General features: G+C 40.3%; 1 protein-coding gene across 2 annotated transcripts in view; it reads right to left on the minus strand.

Annotated features, from left to right (window-relative positions):
• Positions 1–2,131: 2,131 nt before the first annotated feature.
• LOC147106016 (glucoside xylosyltransferase 1-like) overlaps positions 2,132–20,532 on the minus strand; it is a 68,939-nt gene continuing 50,538 nt past the window's right edge. For both annotated transcript variants that reach the window (XM_086008683.1, XM_086008684.1), the window contains 4 exons: positions 17,718–17,969; positions 12,214–12,337; positions 11,655–11,827; positions 2,132–4,500 (listed from right to left, as the gene is read on the minus strand). In XM_086008683.1, the coding sequence (XP_085864809.1) occupies positions 4,339–4,500; positions 11,655–11,827; positions 12,214–12,337; positions 17,718–17,969 (711 nt within the window). In that variant the 3' untranslated portion in view covers positions 2,132–4,338. The remainder of the gene's footprint in view (positions 4,501–11,654; positions 11,828–12,213; positions 12,338–17,717; positions 17,970–20,532) is intronic.

The following is a 20,532-nucleotide window of genomic DNA, read 5'->3' on the forward strand; positions in this document are numbered from 1 at the left end:
AGACACAACTGTAACTTGCGTATATCACACTATTTCAGCCATAGCTGGGTTTCACTTAATAACACCATTATAGAGCTATGCTTAAAGTCCATGATTACAGTACAGCTGAGCATGGTTAAGTTTACAATTTGTATTCAATGCGTTACTGAAAATTTCCAGCATTCAGCTATTCCTTCAAAATATGAACATAAAACATACAAACTCCTCGTTTTAGGTGGTTAACTGCTGTAATGTTGACCAGTTCTGTATTCATCTGTGATACTCAGCTCAGCTTCTCCTCTGGGGAATCATCGGTGCTTGTTGTCTTCTTTAGTTGTCTTCTACTCATCCTAGTTTAACTAACCATGCACATATGTTATATCTGTACGGTGTGCTGTTACTTTACTTCAGTTCAGAGAGCAAACAGTAACTAGTGGGGTGCCACAAGGATCGGTGCTGGGGCCTCAACTATTTACAATCTATATTAATTACTTGGATGAAGGGACCAAGTGTAATGTAGCCAAGTTTGCGGATGATACAAAGATGGGTGGGAAAGCAAGTTGTGCACAGGACTTAAAGAATCTGCAAAGGGTTATAGACAGGCTAAGTGAGTGGGCAAACATTTGGCAGGTGGGAGTATAATGTGGGAAAGTGCAAGGTTATCCACTTTGGCAGGAAAAATAAAAAAGCAAATTATTATTTAAATGGAGAGATTACAAAATCAGGTTCAGAGGGACCTGGGGGTCCTTGTGCATGAAACACAAAAAATTAGCATACAAGTACAGCAAGTAATCAAAAAGGCAAATGGAATGTTGGCCTTTATTGCAAAGGGGTTGGAGTATAAAAGCAGGGAAGTCTTGCTACAGCTGTACAGGGTATTGGTGAGACCACACCTTGAGTACTGCGTACAGTTTTGGTCTCCTTATTTAAGGAAGGATATACTTGCATTGGAGGCAGTTCAGAGACGATGCACTATAGGTTAATTCCAGAGATGAAGGGGTTGACTTATGAGGAAAGGTTGGGCCTATACTCATTGGAATTTAGAAGAATGAGGTGTGATTTTTTTGAAACATACAAAATACTGAGGGGGCTCGACAAGGTAGATGCAGAGAGGACGTTTCCCCTCGTGGGGAAATCTAGAACTCGGGGGCATAGTTTCAGAATAAAGGGTCGCCCTTTTAGAACTGAGATGAGGAGGAATTTCTTCTCTCAGAGGATCGTAAATCTGTGGAATTCTCTGCCCCAGGGAGCCGTGGAGGCTGGGTCATTAAATACATTTAAGGTGCAGATACAGATTTTTGCAAGCTAAGGGAGTGAAGGGTTATGGGGAGCAGGCAGGGAAGTGGCTTTGAGCCCAAGATCAGCCATGATCTTATTGAATGGCGGAGCAGGCTCGAGGGGCCATGTGGCCTACTCCTGCTCCTATTTCTTATGTTCTTAAGTTATTCAGCCACAAAATACTTTACAAGTCTTACTTTTGTTCAATGTTGCAATAGTTCTTTACAACCTGCTGTCCTTTCTAGAAACTTTATCCATTATAGAACATGTTACACTACTAATGCATAAGTAACTATCCGAAGATGGGTCCACAATCCTGTTTTCATAAATTTCTTATAGGAATCACCTTGCTAATTATAGCCACTTTTACACTGGTGGTCAGGTACCAGGAGAGCAGTGCTCAAGCAGAGAGTTGCGACCTCAGAGCGGCAACTCTTCTATTTCCTGTTGCTAATCTCTTTTGGAGGGCTGGAAGGAAGAGGAACTTGGACTCCATGCCTCTGACCTCTACTCTCGGGACACACAAAACCTTGGGTCCTGGGTGCCAAAGGTAGAGATTTACGCTTGTTCATACTGCAGCATGCTGGTGGTGGAAACAATATGATGACAGAACACCATTAGTGTACAAGTACGGTTCAATTCTCACCCAGTTTTTGTCTATTTTGCCATCTGTTGTTATCCCAACCTTCAGCATTTCAGACAGCTGGCATACCAGACTTCGGATGAGCAAACCACAATCTGAACACCCAACTTGCTCATTTTGATTTATGATCAACCTCTCCAGGACTCATTTAATCTCAAGGCTTCTAACATTCCCAGCTCCAGTGCTTATTTGAATGATCTCAGGGCAATATTATGCACAATGGTTCATATCCAAATTTCATATTCAATTTTATTTCAGTAACAAAGCACATTGTATAATGTTTACCATAACAATAGTTTTTGAAGTATATAATTAATGTCACAGTTATTAAAAACACCTAGATGTAGATAATTCCATGTTTACATATAACTTTTGGCACTGACTTGTAATAGCTATGTTCCACCAGAGGTTACAATCTGAAAGCACTAAAATAATAAGCACTCAAGCTAAAAAGCTTATGAAATAGTGGCTCTCAATTCTCATTAATTTACTGCTAAATTTACAGCAAGTATCAAAATATCAAGAATGAAGCCAAAAAGCATTTTTATCTGCCTCCTATTGTTTTTAAGAAGTGCACTTAACACCCTTTACCTCCATCTTTTGTGATACCCAAGATTAGTAAGGCACTTCACTGTATAAATCAAATACTCTCCAGAGTGGTTTTAAAGAGACTGCCATGTCAGGCAAGATTAGCTGTGGATTTTCTTTATTCTGGTCAAATTAAGTACATTTACAATTAGCTTTATGTATGGAGACCTCAACTAAAGAGCTTGTATTCAATTAACAGTGGGCTCAAATGAACATTTTTAAATAAGAAAAAAATGAAGTTAGCTGAATTCCAGAGTAAAAAGCCAGATGTAAACTGCTCAAAAAAGAACTCTAATTCAAACCATTTCAGAAGTTGAATTCAGAGTTAGAATCCTATAATCGTTGCAACTTCCTAACCTGCTGTTCCAACATTGACGGAGTCTACCTGGGCATTAAACACTGCAGTGTGGTGGCACAAGCAGGTTTCCAATAACTGGACACACATTCAGTTTAGGTAGCAGGGGAAGAAGGGAAGGAAGAATCAATACACTGAGGTGGTGAGGCTTTGTAAACCAAGAGTGAGATCGCAGTAAGATTCAATAGAACAAAAAAAATGAACTAATCCAGTTATTGTTTTCACATTATCGCTACATTGTGAAATTCTATTATGTCTGCAATTGTAATAATAATTGCAAGAGGAAATTCCAGGAGTAGTTTCGGTAAATTGCTCATGCAGAATTGCTGCTGCCTTGCCTACATAACAATCACTGCACTCCAAAAGTAGTTCTGCGAATCAGATATTTCTACGTGATATGATGTTCTATAAATCCAAGTATTTATTCACACTTCTAAACTACTATTACCTCAATTTTACCCAGTTAGCCTGAATATTTACACAGTTTTCAGATGTTAGTTCCAGAAAGCCTTCAAAAAATATCTGGCTGGGGGCAAGACTTTGACTCCTACAAACTTTCTGATGTCATACCCACTAAACAAAAATTGACTATTACAAGGCAATGAATACATTTCAATGCATCCAAGGTGGCGATTATCTTTATCATTTTAAATGGAGGCGGCTATGTTTTTCCTGCAATATCAGCTGTAACACAAATTCCACCGACTTGTATTAAAATGGGTAGAAAGCTATTTATTGAGCTTTGCTCATTCATTAGCTATGTAAACTGTCTGCACTTCGACTTGAAATGAAGTTACATCATATCAAGTGATTCTATTCCATTTATGCAAAAATTAGAAAAATTGTTCAGTAAAGGAATCAATCTAGCATATTGTCTAGTATTTATTTATTGCTGGCAAGATTGTAATCGGCTAAAGTGAACTATTTTTAGTTGCTCAGTTTCTTCATCAATAATCAGGCAAGCAATCAACTCAATTACACAGCACTGATATCTTCGCACTATATTACAGTGCCCCTAACTGATCCTTACACAGAGTAGGAGCAAAAACACCTAATGTGGTGTACTATTCAAGACCTGATTGTCATAAACATACAGGATACTAACGGTAACTTTGTAACGTATAACTACAGATTAATTACTATAATTTCATAATGAAACGCACATCATACAGATTGTCGACGATTCTAGTATATCTTCACATGACAGAATAACACTCCTGCCTCTGTAAACAATGTCTTCCACTAAATAAATTCTTCAATTTTTAAAAAGGTAAATCAGTGCTCAAGTGTGAGATAATGATTACATTCACAGAAGTTGGCCTTGAGGTTTCAGTGTAGATACAGTGCTTGGTGTGAGCACTTTCACTTCCGTATGTCACCTCAATATTTTAAGAACATCCTTCAGACCTTTATTTAGGTCACGTGAAAACTCAAGTCCCTGAAGTTCAAAGACAAAAATGCACGCTCTGAAAAAAGCTTTTAGTGATTTGCAAAATCACCTTCCTCTTGAAATTTTGCCCTGTAAAGTTCTTATACTCTTCTGCAGCTGTTGTGTAAAGACCTGATGGATCCTTCCACAGTATGTATTTGTAGTTTTCTGCAGTTCTTTTTCAAGTGGATGTAGGAGTGAACGGATGGGATCTTCCCCAAAAGGGTACTGTAGAGATTGCAAGACAAGAATGACAAAGTATCAATGAATTACTTACATTTGAAGTAAAAACATACATTTTCTTTTGTTTGAAAAGCAAAACTTAATTCAATCTTCAAATACCAGCTTTTGAACACTGACCCACCTTTCAGATGTATCTCAGATTTTCAGGAATTCAAAAGCAGTTGAATAGACTTGAGAGACCAGTGAAAGGATAAACACACTATAGCCATTTACAATTTATTATTTCCTAACTTGCAATCAGTGAAATAAACAAAGGTTATAATGTTCCTGTATATCACTACATAAAATGTGGTAATGAGCTAGTACAAAGCACTGGTATGGCCCCACCTGCCATACCGTGTACAACTTGGTTTGTCGTGCCAGTTGGGAGATTGTCATCATTGGCGAGGGTGTAGTGAAGGGCAAGTCAATTTATACTTTGGTTGGGCACTTGGGCTAGGAGAAAACTGGGAATGTTTAGTTGAAAAATAGGAGGTGCCTAGAGATTTACTTGAAATATTTAAGATTCCAAGGCATGTAGATGAATTGAACGTACTTAGCAAAGAAAGCAATTGAGGCAGTGGGGGCGGGGGGGAGGGAGGGGGGGGGGGGGGGGGAGGGAGGAGTGAGAGTGTGAACGCAGTGCATGGCATGTATAAAATTTTGGGGTTTGGCCAGTTGCTCCTTCATGGTCTCTTCTAATCCTGTACATTACAAATTACCTACAGTACAAAATTTAATTTCACCGCCATCTGGCATTATAATACTGTACCCAAAACAATCTTTTTCCACATGGATTAATATAAATACACAGTAATAGCAGTGGGCTTGTGGCAGACTGTACTGTTAACAATGCACACAAATTCACACCTTAAACACAGTACCCAGGAGCAGCATAGTGAGGTGCGATCTCTGTCTCAGTGTGTGTGTGTGTGTGTGTGGGGTGCATACTTCAGTGCTTTCTTGCAATTCTTCTGCTCTCTGGAGTGGATATTTCACAGGACGGAGCAGAAATATGGAAGTAGTCTAGTCGCTATGTTGTTCTGGATGAACAAGTTACTAACTAGACAACATATGAAGCACATAAACTAAGGACAAACTACAAGTAGCTAAATTTGAAAATTACAAGTAACCACGTTCAAGAAAAGGCACGCAGCACTCCATTCTCCTGATCACCATACTGAAAGTCAGGAACGGGCACATGTAATTTTAGTAGAGCAAAACCCAGAAGCTAAAGGATATTTTGTTTTTATTTTAAGCCTATTTTGCTTTCAGCTCATTCATATAACAGGTCAACCCTGACTATATATCAGAATCTAATTTATCAGCTCAAATTATCAGCTCAAACTTTTTAAGGCCGGCTAGAACAAAAATCTTGAGCCACTCATGTCTCTCTAGCCAAGAATACCTGTACAGGTTGAGCATCCAAAATCCGGAGTGCCGGAATCCGGGACAATTGGTGGCAGGGTCGTCCAGAATCCGCAAACTGTTCCGGAATCCAGACACCCTGTCAAAACTTACTCACATTAAGTATAGTTACAGAGTACTGCATTGCAAAAACAAGAGAGGGAGGCTTACCGTGCGTTGCGAAGAAGCGAGGACTACAAGGCCTGCGAGGAGAAGAACTACAAGGTGTCCAAAAACCGGAAATATCGCAACCTGGGGCCAGGCATTTCCGGACTCAGAACGTGTTTCTGATGTCCGAAGTCCAGAAACGCCCAAGCCCAGGTTGCGACATTTCCGGACTTCGGACATCAGAAACACATTCCGAAGTCTAGAAAAACACGAAAACCGGCTCGGCCTCAGTCCCAAGGTTGCCAGATTCAGGATGCTCAACCTGTACTGGTAAGTCTGCAAAAAATGTCTGCATGCAATGTCCCTGTAAGCTGCGCTTGGCCTGTTTCTTTTAATGCACAATCTCTTTAAAAGTCGGTAAGCGGCCTGCACGGGACCTTTGCGATTACTGCGTGGTCGCACACATTAGGGGGAACATTGTCTGCACACATATGTCTGTCCGTCTCTCTTCCCTCCTCCACTTATTTCTATCTCACTCTTCATTTCCATTCCCTTTCCTCCCTTCACTTCTTCCTCCTCCCCAACTTCCTCCTCTTTCCCTCTCCTCTACTCTTCCCTATCACTTCTTTCAAAATTACTTTCCCTTTTTTCTCCTCCCTTTTCTCAGCTCTCGATTTGTCCTTACAACACTTTTATTTACTTGACTTCCTGCACTGTTTTGCTGCTGTTTGAGGAGACTACAGGTGTGGGAAGGCAGCAGGTCATTGAATGAACACAAGAAGCAGGAGGGAGCAGAGTGGCACCTCTGACCAAGCAGGCTGGTAAGCAGGAGCAGGTGGGCCTCTGGAGGAGATGGGGTGGGAGAGGCCTGGGCTGCTGAAGCACCATAAAAGGAACAAATTGGGCTGCTGAAGAAGCACAGGGAGCGAGAGGGAATAGATTTCTGAACATCAGAAGAGGCAACACTCAGCAATGGAGGGAATGTGCAACTATATGTCCACCCTTGGAAAGTACTTACACATGAACCGCAGGTGAGGGACAGGTTCAGCATTGACTGTGATGTCCTCCGTGCTTAAAATGGTATCTGAACACTGGCTCACACATTAAAACTGAACATGGTAAAGGTGCTGGAAGACTTCTGGCACCTGTGGAATCATACTCCAGCATGAGTCACCACCTTTGGGGATGGGTGGGGGGACTAAAATAAACGTAGAGTTTCTATTATATACTTTAGTTTGAAGCAGGTCAAGGGTTTCATGCTAGAGCGGACATGAAGTAACAGAATTGAAATCTGGCAAAAGCTGTTTCCACTCAACACTGTACCACTGCTTTGTTTTGTATTTGATTGATAGTGTACTAAAATTTCCCAAAAACCTTGGCAATTTCACATCCGAGACAAATTTGAAATTACATCACCATGGGGATGAGTCACTGAGTGAACATAAAAGGGAAAGGCTCTCTCGGGCCTCACTTCCAATTTTGGATGCATAGCAAAATAAAATCCTACTTCTCTTGCCTGTTACCTTTGTATCTTGTATTTCTTTGACAATCATGACCTTATTAACTTGAGGGAAAAAACAGCTGTGATTGCTAACTTCAATGTGGTGGCTGGAAGATTATAATAGTGATAAGTTATATACTAGTCTGTGAGATATGTGTAAAGAAACAATGGCCTTCAAGTTGCATTGTGTGAATATTAGTTTACAAACTTAGTGCATCCAAATGAAATTGCTTTCTTAATAAAGCCTCTAACCCATTTATTTTAAACAGGTTAGTACGTCCTTTAAAATAGTCCACAAAAGAAAGTAAGTTGTATCCAAATAATTGTATAGGGTAATTTCAAGGCCAATCTATTGAATACATGAATAACTTACTATTGCTTCACACTCTGTCCATCACACTTTAAATGTCACAGAATTTAATGTGAATTTCTGCATCATACTTTAAGTGTAAAAGGAAGAAAGGCAGTCATTTGCATTTTACAGAAAAACAGAAAATACTAGATCCACAACAACTGTAGCATCTCAACTGACCTTACCACAAACAAAGCCAAGTTTATGGTCCCAGTTTGAATAACAATTAATCTTTGAACAATCTCAACCAGTATTTATCAATTAGACTTTATAGCCTTAAAAGGGACACAATCTACACTTCAGCAGCAGAATAATTCATTGCATTTTACATGGTGTAATGTTCCTGTGTTAATAAAGCAGCGCCTCATGAGCAAGTAGGATCATTAGAGATTTTTATTCAATATGATCACTTATATTTTGTAACATACTTAGCCAATAAATCCACTCCAGATTATTAGGACTGAGAAGTTTGTGCAGGTCTTGTACTGTGAAAACCACCAGAACCTTTTTGGAAACATATTTTTACGCTCTTCAAAAAAAAAAACCCTTTCACGTTTTTATGTTTCTAGTGCATTGACCTTAATGCTAGCATACGCAGAATACAAAACATCAAGGAAATTGCACGGAGTGATAAAAGCACTTTGTATATACTGTTTTTATGATACTCACAGGACATAGGCTGCAATCAAAGTTTTATAGCAATACACTTCCGCTGTAATCAATACAGTCTCAACTCCTAAACAGCAGATATCTTAATTTCTATTGTGAAAATCTCTGTCAATGAAAAGCTAGCTACTGGATATTGATTTTTTTGAATATAAATTTTAAACCAAGTTTTAGGCATCCTCCACTTGAAAGCCCAAAAGACATTGAAAGTCTATCAAAAAAAACTGCAAGCAAGCCCAACTCTGTGATTACTCAACATTATATCAGAACACTGTCAGAAGGAATGTGTGTGCGTGCAGACTCCTTAACCATCTCACAATATTCAAACTAAAGTTGAACTGTTCATATTGTATTATGAATCATACATAGAACCTATAGATGCAACCAAAACCAAAGCTCAACAGGATCACTAATACCAGTCACGCATAGTACGAGCAGGTACCTAGAGTGCTTCAGAAACTTCCCTCTTGGGACATCATGGGCTGAATTTTCATTGGGCCGTGGAGTCGGGATTGGAGGCGTGTGGGGGTTTAAAATCCCGAAATCGGGGGTCCCGACCCCATCCCACAAATGAGGAGGAATTTCTTCACCCAGAGAGTGGTGAACCTGTGGAATTCTCTGCCACAGAGGGCGGTGGAGGCCAGTTCATTAAATATATTCAAAAAAGAGTTGGATATATTTCTTAAGGCAAAAGGGATCAAGGGATATGGGGAGAAGGCAGGGACCGGGTACTGAATTTGGATGATCAGCCATGATCTCATTGAATGGCGGAGCAGGCTCGAAGGGCCGAATGGCCTACTCCTGCTCCTATCTTCTATGTTTCTATGTTTCGTGCCAATTAACCGGCAGTTTTTAGCCTAATCCCTATTTTCATTATTGAAATGTGGGATTCCCGACGGCTCCAAACCACGCCAAGTTAGCGAGGCGGGCCGTCGGGATGAAGGGCTTGGAGGGGTCAAGATGTCCGGTGTTCAGGTGAGTGATGGGTGCATGAGTGCAAAGGTAAGTGTGTTTGGTGTGTGTGTGTATAAAGTGTTTAAAGAAGTTCTACTAACCTTTTATTTACCTTTACAGCCTTCCCTCCTTCAGGTCTCGGGAGTCCCTCATCTCACCGGCACAGAAAGCAGAATGGCCGGCAGCTGTCAAAATCTGCAGCATTCAGCTTTCTGTTCCAGGGAGATCTCTAAATCATCCTGAGAGGAAGGAATTAATCTGGAGTACAGATTGTCAGTGTTTGACAGCTTCAAACAGCTGTGAAACGCTGATATTTCATCTGTCAAAAAGGTCTTGACAGATGAAATATCAATCTGTGATGTCACCTGTTGCCGAGTGGCCCTTAATTGGCCTGCTGGGCAGGCTCAACAAGGTCAATCAAGTCAAAATCGCGTGGGTTGGCTAGAACCCCAAAAGTTGTAGTCCTGCCTCCTCAATGAAAATCCAGCCCCATGTGTGTCCAAAATGCAGCACTGTTAAGAACATAAGAAATAGGAGTAGGCCATACCGCCCCTTGAGCCTGCTCCGCCATTCAATATCATGGCTGAACTTCTACATCAACTCCACTTTCCCGCCCTATTCCCATATCTCTTGATTCCCTTAGTGCCCAAAAATCTAATCGATCTCAGTCTTGAATATACTCAAAGAACGAGCATCCACAATCCTCTGCGGTAGAGAATTCCAAAGATTTACAACCCTCTTGAGTGAAGAAATTTCTCCTCATCTCAGTCTTAAATGGCCGACCCCTTATCCTGAGACTATGACCCCTACTTCTAGATTCTCCAGCCAGGGAAAACAACCTCTTAGCATCTACCCGGTCAAGCCCTCTAAGAATTTTATGCATTTCAATGAGATCACCTCTCATTCTTCTAAACTCCAGAGAATATAGGCTCAATCTACTCAATCTCTCCTCATAGGACATAAAAACAGAATAGGAGCAGGATTAGGCCATTTGTCCCTCCGAACCTGCTCTGTCATTCAAAAAGATCATGGCTGATCTTCTACCTCATCTCCACTTTCCTGCACTATCCCCATATCCCACGATTCCCTTAATATTCAAAAGTCTATCGATCTCTGTTGTTGTTGTTGTTGTTGTTGAATACTAACAATTGGAAAATGCTGTCACTATATATCCTATCTACTGGTAGTTTAATTTTTATTAGAGAGAGAGAAGTTAACCCACTGAGGTTGATCTCCTTCAGACATACATTTGGTCTGTTGGATAAATCCTGAGCCTGCTTTCTATTTATGAACAGCCGGGAGCATCTGAAGACAGATTCTGCAATAGAGTGGCAAACAGACAGTTCTCTGCTCTCTTCCCACATCCAAGATATGGTACTGAACAATACAGGTACAAATTGGATAGACTCCACAGCATAGCCTCACCGTACTGAACGCTGGACAGCTGCAGGGCTTAGTTAACATTGGAAGTAAGTGCGCTACTCAGAGGTATTCATGTTTTTTATTAAATTAAAATCCTTACAGAGGCCAAGTTTTAAAAAAATGTTTAAGATAAAAAAAAGAGACACAGACAAAAGCCTACTTCATTTAAAATTAACGAAGTGTTAAATGCATTCTAGTGAAGAGGAGCACTAATGGCTGGCATTTCATAACTTGTGGCAGGAACAACCTTATGATCTATTAATTTATACCATGGCATTGAGCACAAAAGGAGCTTACAACTGCTGCACACATGAATGGGAGGGCTTTATGTACACAGGAGCTCATTACCTGCCAGAGTGGTGCCTTTAATTGATGCAACTTTACTGTAGAATGAAAAAGAAAAAATGTCCCTATGTGCATTGGACTAATTACAAGGGCCATTACTATTGATTTTTAGTGAAAAATAACTACTGCTACATCATATTTCAACACAGGAAACCATTGCTTGAAATTCCCAGTCTTAAAAAGCATCTAACAGGAGCTAAGTAAATAACCCCTTACAAGTGAAAAATGAATACACAGAACAGCACCAGACCCAGGGGCAGCTGTGTTGCATACATTCCAGAAAAATACTTTTTTGCAACAGTATTAAAATGTTACACTTACAGTACAGCAATGGATCATTTCAAACAGAGGGAATAAAGACCTTTCATTATTTTTGAGGCTATATTTCTAGGCTGCAGTACTTACACTTTTTATTGCTTCATACACAGCCCTGAAAGCTGGCTGCTTTTCATCGTGGTAGACGCCACGACTTCCATGAAGAACAAAGATTCCTTCGTCTTCTGCTGCTTTGCAGTTGCTCCCATACATGCAGTGGTCAGGACGATAATTCCATTGACATGGAAAAATAAACAGGCTTTCTGCAATAGGAAAAAGAACATAAAAGATCAGATAGTGCAGTGCAAATGGTTATTTCTCAGACAAGTCTTTATTTTAATTTTAAGTTAAGCATAAATGGATCTTTAAAAGCAATGAAATCTTATGCAAACATTCCACATCAATTTTTCTGGTAAGATTCAAATGTCCCCAAACAACATAGAAACATTCTTGCAGCATATCTGCAGGGATAGTTAAACATCCAACATGCCATACCATTTAAAAACTAAAATGGCATCAGGAGTTCACAGCCCAAATTGCATTGCCAAAAGGGTATTTAAAACATTAATGGATCTTCTGCAAGGGCTCAGACAAGTAGAATATTAATGTGGGGGGGGGGGGGGGGGGGGAAGAAAGAAAGAAAGAGTACCTGGGTTGTGGTGGAAGACAATATTGAGTAAATCTTGGTCTCCCCAGGTAATGTTGAGCTTGTACTTCTTGAAGAGGGGTAGAAGTAAATCTTCCCATTTCAGCCGTGCAGCCGTCATATCATTCTACACGATAGAAAAAAATGCACATTACTCATTTTAACGCTGCAATCTATAATTATTTTGCTGGATAAACAGTTGAAAGAGGTTAAGTAATATTTCTAAATCAGAAACAGACAATAGGAGCAGATATATTTTCAAAGAAAAATGTCCAGGTTCTTGACAAAACACTTAATTAAACTCCTCAAATATACAGTTCCAAACACCCCAATTAACAGTTATCCATTTGCCCACACAGCAAGGATATTTCAAATGGAGGTTTTTCGCTTACTTGAGATCAACTATTGATTATTTTGAACAGAACAAAAAAAAATTCAATAGCAAAATACTGCAGATGCTGGAAATCTGAAATAACAACAGAAAATGCTGCAAATACTCAGCAGGCCAGGCAGCATCCGTGGAGAGAGAAACAGAGTTAACGTTTCAGGTCCGGGACCCTTCGTCAGAACTGGAGATGTAACGGATATTAAGCAGAAACAGCCTTTCATCATCAGATGTCACTACACTTTGTTCCTAATGCTTGAAGCACATTTCGTACCCAATTTACGCTGGCACCTGAAGGGCAGAGCAGACCAGAAATGGGCATCAATCAGACCTTAAAATGGCAATATAAATGCACCAAATTCTCTGTTTCAGAGCTCAGCCTAAAGCAACGCCACCTTATGGGTAGACTTAATAATAAGAGCAATTCAGAGATAAATCGAGTTATATTGAGCACAGAAACAGGCCATTCAAACCAACTGGTTTATGCCAGTGTTTATGCTCTACACGAGCCCCCTCCCACCCCTCTTATAACCCTATCAGCATATCCTTCTATTCTTTTCTCCCTCGTGCTTATATAGCTTACCCTTAAATGCATTTATGCTATTTGCCTCAACTACTCCTTGTGGTAGTGCTTTCCACATTCTTACCACTCTTGGTAACGAAGTTTCTCTTTAATTCCTATTGGATTCCTTAGTGACTATCTTATAACCTCTAGTTTTAGACTCCTCCCACAAGAGAAAACACTTTCTCCACATCTACCCCATCAAACCATTTCATTATATTAAAGACCTCCATCAGGTCGCCCCCTCAACCTTCTCTTTTCTACAGAAAAGAGCCCCAGCCTGTTCAATTTCCCAATATCCTGGTATCATCCTCGGAATCTTTTTTGCACCTTCTCCAGTACCTCTATATCCGTTTTATAATTCAGAGACCACAGCTCTCCCAGGTTTGGTCTAACCAAGGTTCGATACCTTGGTATCAGTTGACGGAACGGCTACTGAGTAACTTCTCTCTCTCTCTCTCTCTTCTCCTCCCCACCCATTACGAAATTGGAGAGATTGAGATGAGGCGAATAATGGCAGTGTACCGCAGCTTGGGGTCAATTATGAGAACTTGACATACTCCCCACGAGAAACAAAGCAGCTCACATTTTATAAAATTAAACCTTTATCTTCTTTTAAAGCAGAGCTGAATAAATACAAGAGACTACTCCATTTGCAAGCACAAAAAGGGAAGGTGGGGGAACAAAACTAATAGTTGTGGGAGTGGATCACAGGCAGCTTTCAGTGCAATAGTGAGGGGAACACCATGGAATTCAGCAACAAAATGTAATTGTAAGCCTGGACCAAGATACCAAAGCAAAAATTATTGTTTATGATATCCTACAAATGATAAATGCTTCATATGGCATTCCTCTGACTATTTTAACAGAGCTGTTAATTATGGCACAAGATAGTTGTGCATTTTAAATTGGAGTACAGGATAGCCACTGACAACACAGGGAACCTGTTATTACCTAAAACCGAAGTCTTCATTAGATTTTACAGCTAAATTTAAAAAAAATCCTAATTATATTTTTGGCTTCCCATCTTGGATAAGTGTTAAGTAACAGAAACTTGCACTTATATTGTGCCTTTACATAGAAAGAACACCAAGCATAATCAGACAAAAGATGCTGAGCTAAAGAAGGGGATATTGGGAGGGGCTTGGTCAAAGTAGTGGCTTTCAAGGAGGGTCTTAAAAAGGAGGAAAGAGAGGTTGAGAGGTGGAAGGCTTTAGGGAGGGAATTCCAGAGCATGGGGCTTACACGACTGCTGCCATTGGTGGGGCGAAAGAAAGGGGTTGCACAAGAGGCCAGAATCAAAGGAACAGAGAGTTTGGGTGAGTGCGTCAGGCTGGAGGGGGCTAGAGAGACGGGAAGGGCAAGGCAATGAAGGATTTTAAACACAAGAATGAGAATGTTAAATTCGAGGCATTGGGGGGGGGGGGGGGGGAGGGGTCCAGGAGCAAATGCTGGTCAGTGAGCACAGGGATGATAGGAGAGTAGGACTTTGTGTAGGTTAGAATAGGGCAGAAGAGTTTTCAATGAGCTGAAGTATACAGAGGATGGAAGATTGGGGTTGGGGGGGGGGGGGGGGGGGGGGGGGCGGGGTGGTGAGCATTAGAATAGTCATGCCTGAGGTTTCAGAAGATCATCTCATGGTCAAATGTGACAGAGGTTGCAAACAGTCTGGTTTAACTTGAGAAACTGGCCAGGAAGGGGGATGGAATTGCTGGCAAGCGCTGAAGACAATGCTGTCGGTCTTCCCAGTGTTTAACTGGAGGAAAATGGGGACCATACCAGGAGGAATGACCAGGATAAAAAGGTTATTCTGGCATCAAAGCTAGAGGTGATAGCGTGCTTGAGCAAATCGACAGCTGCAGCAAAGGCTATGTAGTTGGCAGCTTGAAAGTGTAATTGTAAGTGACTCAGCCTGACACCATCTGCTAAGAAAAGGGTAGACAAGAAAAATAACAGTTTAAAAAGGTCTAAAAAATGGAAGAGATAAAAATGTATTCATGCTAAGAAATATTTTATTCTATTGGAGTTAGTAATGTGTGAGCGAGAGCACAAACAAGCTGGAACACCTGTGACAGAGAAAATGAGAATACTGGGTATGGAGCACTATCCATTTTGGGCACCTTCATGTCAAATGTAACAGGTAAATGCGCAGTAAACTCTATTTTCCCCATTTCTTTGTCCCAGCCTTGGAATAGCATCTATTACTGCACATTTAACAGTGACATACTTACATTTTCCACACCAGCTATTCATTTGTCCTGAGTAAGATTGCTAATTACTCAATTAGGCAGTTTTGGGCTGCAGCCTCACTATGAAGAGTGATCAAGACAGGCTCAACCTCATTTCACACTGGATTCTTAAGGTCAGCAGACAGAGGAGACATTCAAGCAGTCAGGCTGTATTTGAACATAGGTCCTACAGTTGAAAAGCCACCATCTCTCACTCACTGTGCCATCCAGTCCTCTGCTCCATGCACGTCATGCAGTAGTCACGTGACTTAACAGAGATTAAACACCAAGAGTGACTTTTGTAACAGATTTTAAATGTGTTTTTCTAAATTTCACAAGATGTGGGTGATGCTGGCAAGGCCGCATTTATTGTCTCGAGAGGGTGGTACTAACCTATTCATTTCCTGCAATATACACTATAAAGGCAACAAATCGAACACGGTCAAATGCAACTTAACAGTCAATGTTTTAGACTGTTGCTTCAAGTTCATACTGAGTTAACTATCAAAGCAGGACTTCACATTAAATCAGACAGCAATGTCCCTACTATGTTTGGAAGAACTGCACTGTTCAGTCTAAGGACAGTTTTGAGAGACTGCAAGTAGGGGAAAGTCTGTAGCCTTCCCCCAATAATGTGGCAATCAATGCAAGTCAGAAAAAAGCCACCATGAGCCAACTATGAAAGTACAAGTGCAGGTAAACTACAGGAGGCAGCAGCAGTGTTTTTGTGGTCTAGACTCCAAGTTGGTTCACATCTCTGACAAGGCCTTAGATTTAGATTGGTCTCCAATGCTCAGGCCAGGTGGAGATGCTAAATTGTCAGCATTTTGTTCTCCAAATGGATATCAAATTCAAAAAACTGGCATGTAATTCTGATGCCCATTCAGAACACTAAATGGTCCATTTTTGTTCTTCCATTCAAATGACTCAAAAATATTACCAAAATAGATGTTGATAACTGTTTTGCTAACATAAACATAACTGATAAAAATGTGACAACCAAGTATTAAAAATGTTCTTTGATGCTTAATATTCAGTAGTTAAAAAAATTTGAAGTACATATTATTGTGATGAATTTGAAAAAGTGCTTGTGTAGTTGAAAAATATTCCCATCTAATTCTCTGCACAGATTCCACCACAGAAAAGATGACTGAACTCCTAATTATACCCACCAGACTAAAACCTGAACCGTGCATAGCTACACAAATCTAACGGCGCAACAGAAAATAACTATTACAATACTATAGTCAGCTTCCCCCATCTTAATAAGCAACCAATTTATCTTCTTTAAGTGTGTTTCAGTTGGTAAACAAAGCAATTTGAAACTATGCGAGCTTGTGACATATCAGACACTATTCAGTAATTAGCTGTATTCCATGTTTAAATTGAAATCAGACCCTTTTCCCTCTGCCAAAAATAGTTTCAGTGGTGCCAAAGGACAGCCTAATAGCGCCATCTGCTGGCCAAAGTAACTACTCATATTCAACCCTCCAGAACATAGACTCAGAGACCTTTCTAGATTGTAATTAGAGTTTACAGTCATTAATTAAGAAAATGTCTGCTATAACAAGATTCTCTAATTTGGTCACTAACTTTGATTATTCTGCTGCAAACTAATGATATCAGTTGGTACTTGTTAAAAGGTCTGCTGTTTAATGATTGAATTCTATTAGCAGGGGGAAATAGCAGCCAGGGTTCTCCACCTTGATCACTAGCCAGTGACTGCTGCTGGAAAGTGCACGAGAAAAGGACTGGATTTAACTGTGATGCTTCCACAGTCAAATATATCACCCCACCCCACTCAATACTCATTGTCTGGTCCATACACAAAAAATAACACCGTGATCAACACACTGGGTGCTTGTCCCCAAGTAACTGTACAATATGAGTCAGCGTCTTCAGGAAAAAAAAGAGGGATTAAAAATAATATTTCAGACTAAACACTAAAATAGTGGATTGGAGCCAGGAAGAATATATATTCCGTTACTATGTAATTTTTATTAACCGGCTGTGTCCTGGCAATTGGATTTTACACTTGGTATTATTTTATAAATTAAATACAATTAAACCACACTGTAAAATTAAACATTTACCAACTAAATAATCAAAAGTAAGTAATTCAACACTGGAATTTCCACAATAAAAGACAATGGGCTAACACAAAGGTATGAAAAGGAAATGCATTGTGCTATAGTCAACTTGGAAGGATCCCAATGTGTGTTCATTTACTTCCTACATCCTTTAAAGTACATTACAATAGATCAAACAAACCACAATGTACGCAAAATATTGCCAGTTTAATCATGACCAAAAGAAATCCAGACACGCTTACCTTAAAATATTTTTTTCGGATACGGGTCATGTTCATCAACATAACTCCAGAGTTGATTCCAGTCTTCCCATAATATGGATGTCTGGCAAAACGGTTGTACCAGCCAATTCGTGGCTCCTCATGTTCTGGTGCCATTCCAGCAATCTGAGTATGATTGAAATCTTCAAGAAATGCCCATATATCATCCATAGGACGCAAAAAAAGAATGTCTGTGTCTACATAGAGCAAGGAATCCACGTCCTTCAGAATCAACTTAAAAAAAAGGACAAACACGTCAGAAAGAACAGATAGGCAGGTAAAAATAGGTTCTGTTGAATCAGCTTTGTGCAGACTGAAGTTACTGAATGCAGACTACTCAAGATACCTCTTTATTTGGTAACAGTTTCATTCAGCACAGATCACAATCTGTGCAGTCAGTTTTTTCAGCTCCAAATGCTTTACATAAAAGGCAAAATTTAATGTACTTTACAACTAACAGTCCCTTGATAGGTGAGTGATTGCACTGACAAGCAATTTCTTAGAAGTATCCTTGACAGCAGTGTTTGCTTTGCAATTATCTTCATTTACAACATTTTTGTGCACTGGCATTCAATAAGGAATGTTCTTCAGTGTGTCCACTGCACGGGATGGGATCTCTGTTTATTAGTCTTGCTAAGAGGCCAATCAAGGCTTAGCTCTGGAGCAACACCACCCACTTACAGATTTTCAATTACCTGGATGTTACTGAATTTAAAGTCACGGAAGCCTCCGGAATGGCATAATCCAAAATTACTAAAGATAACTACATTTTCTGGTGTCCCTCAGTCCCCCCATGTTCCTATGTACCGGGTTTTAAAACTGGTGGTCTGAGACAGCCTGCAAAGACACATTTTATGTAGAATATCCTCTTCTGGTGATATTTTGATGTTACACTCTTTTTGATACACAATGATTTGGGAGTCTGTGTGCCAAGGCCAGCGCCCATTACTTTAGTATAAAATAACAACAGAAAACACTGGAAACACTCAGCAGGCCAGGCAGCATCTGTGGAGCGAGAAACACCAGACCTGAAACGTTAACTCTGTTTCTCGCTCTGTTTCCAGCGTTTTCTGTTGTTATTTCAGATTTCCAGCATCTGCAGTATTTTGCTATTGTATCCCATTAGTTTAGGGCTGTCTAAAAATATAAGTAGCACCTTAAGGGTCTGCGATCATCCCATTATGTGGGACAGTTCCTTCTATATTACAAATGCAAATATTTAACACTTTTTAATAGCCTCAACAAATTGACAAATATTTGGCTAGATTTTCAAATATGGTTGTTGAGAGCTCTGGTCTAAACATGGGGTCTAAACATGGCAAAGGGTGCTGAAGGGGACCAACACCCCACATATAAATGATGTCAGTCAATGCTAAAGGTTTGACTGGGGTGGTCTGTCTTGCAGGAACTGCCTCTGTTGTCAGCAGTGGGCACAGACAACTCAGTAATTAGCAACAACAGAAAATGCTGGAAATACTCAGCAGGCCAGGCAGCATCCGTGGAGAGAGAAACAGAGTTAACGTTTCAGCAACACTGTTAGGGAACTCTTTTATCCAACGGTCTGACACTGGACAATGACAAGGCATCAACTAGCTTGACTCAATCCATACCATTGGGTTGTCAACTGCAGCATACGTCAGTGAAGTAGAAGTCAGCAATTTCGATGTGGTCTGAGCCCTCTCCTACTAGATCTTGATTAATGTCAAACTGGCTCCTTGGGCATGACAGGACAGGTTCTTAGTCTTGGCCATTTTCTTGGTCAGGATTTAACGTTGTTAGGCTCAAACGATGCTCAGCATTGCTGATGGAAAGGTGCCAGTGACATTGCCACTTATCACAGCATGGCCAGTGGATTTCTCCATGTGTTTTCACCTCATTTCAATATTGAATGCACAACTTCACAGAAGTCAGTCCCAGTGGAGCAGGTAGAGAATGCAAGATAAATATGGCAAATGGATATATTGCTGGGGTTTTCCCCATTGTGGGCACACCAGCCTGTGATTTTTCTGTCAAATGCCCAGCAGGGGGTGTGGGGGTGGTGGTGGAGGGAGGCAGGAATTGCAGGCTGGCAAACCTCAGCAAAACTCCAGTCATTGTCTTTGGAAGATAGGCATCTATCATGACCATCAGCAGTGGCGAAAGTTGTGCTGCACTGCGCTTGGAGCAATCTTTCTGTTTACTAGAAGATGTGGTGCCATATTTTAAAATGGGAAACTTATGCGTCAAACAATCCAAACTATGACAGGTGTACATCAGTGTTGAGGAAAATGAGAAAAACACAACAACAACAACAACTTGTATTTATGCAGAACCTTTAACATGGAAAATGTGCCACGGTACTTCAGAGGAGAAATGCTTCACAGTGGTAGAGGAGGAAAGACATGCCATCATAAGCAAGGTTCAAAAAAAAGGATTGGTTTTAAACCAGGGAAAGCAGTAGCAAGGTCGTGGTGTTTAGGGATGGAGCTCGAGAGAGTAGGGCCAAGACAGCTGAAGCCTCTACCACCAATGGTGGAATAGAGGGAGAACGTTGCACAGGCCAGAGGACTGAATACCACGGTTACAGAGGTAGAGTGGCTTGAGGCTATGAACAGCCTGAGAAATAAAAGGGGAGGAAATTAAATCATTCATATATAAATAAAATAATTTTTTTTTTTTTTTTTTTAAAAACTGTTGGTGTCAATTGATTATGACCATAGTTAGTCCATATTGGACTATAAACAATTCTTGAGTAATAACAAAAAGGAAACTATATAACACTAATAATCTAACCATAGAAAACAGATACAAATCGCTT

Source organism: Somniosus microcephalus, chromosome 16 (assembly GCF_052327205.1).
Source record: "Somniosus microcephalus isolate GS21.2 chromosome 16, FLI_Smic_1.0, whole genome shotgun sequence".
NCBI lineage: Eukaryota > Metazoa > Chordata > Chondrichthyes > Squaliformes > Somniosidae > Somniosus > Somniosus microcephalus.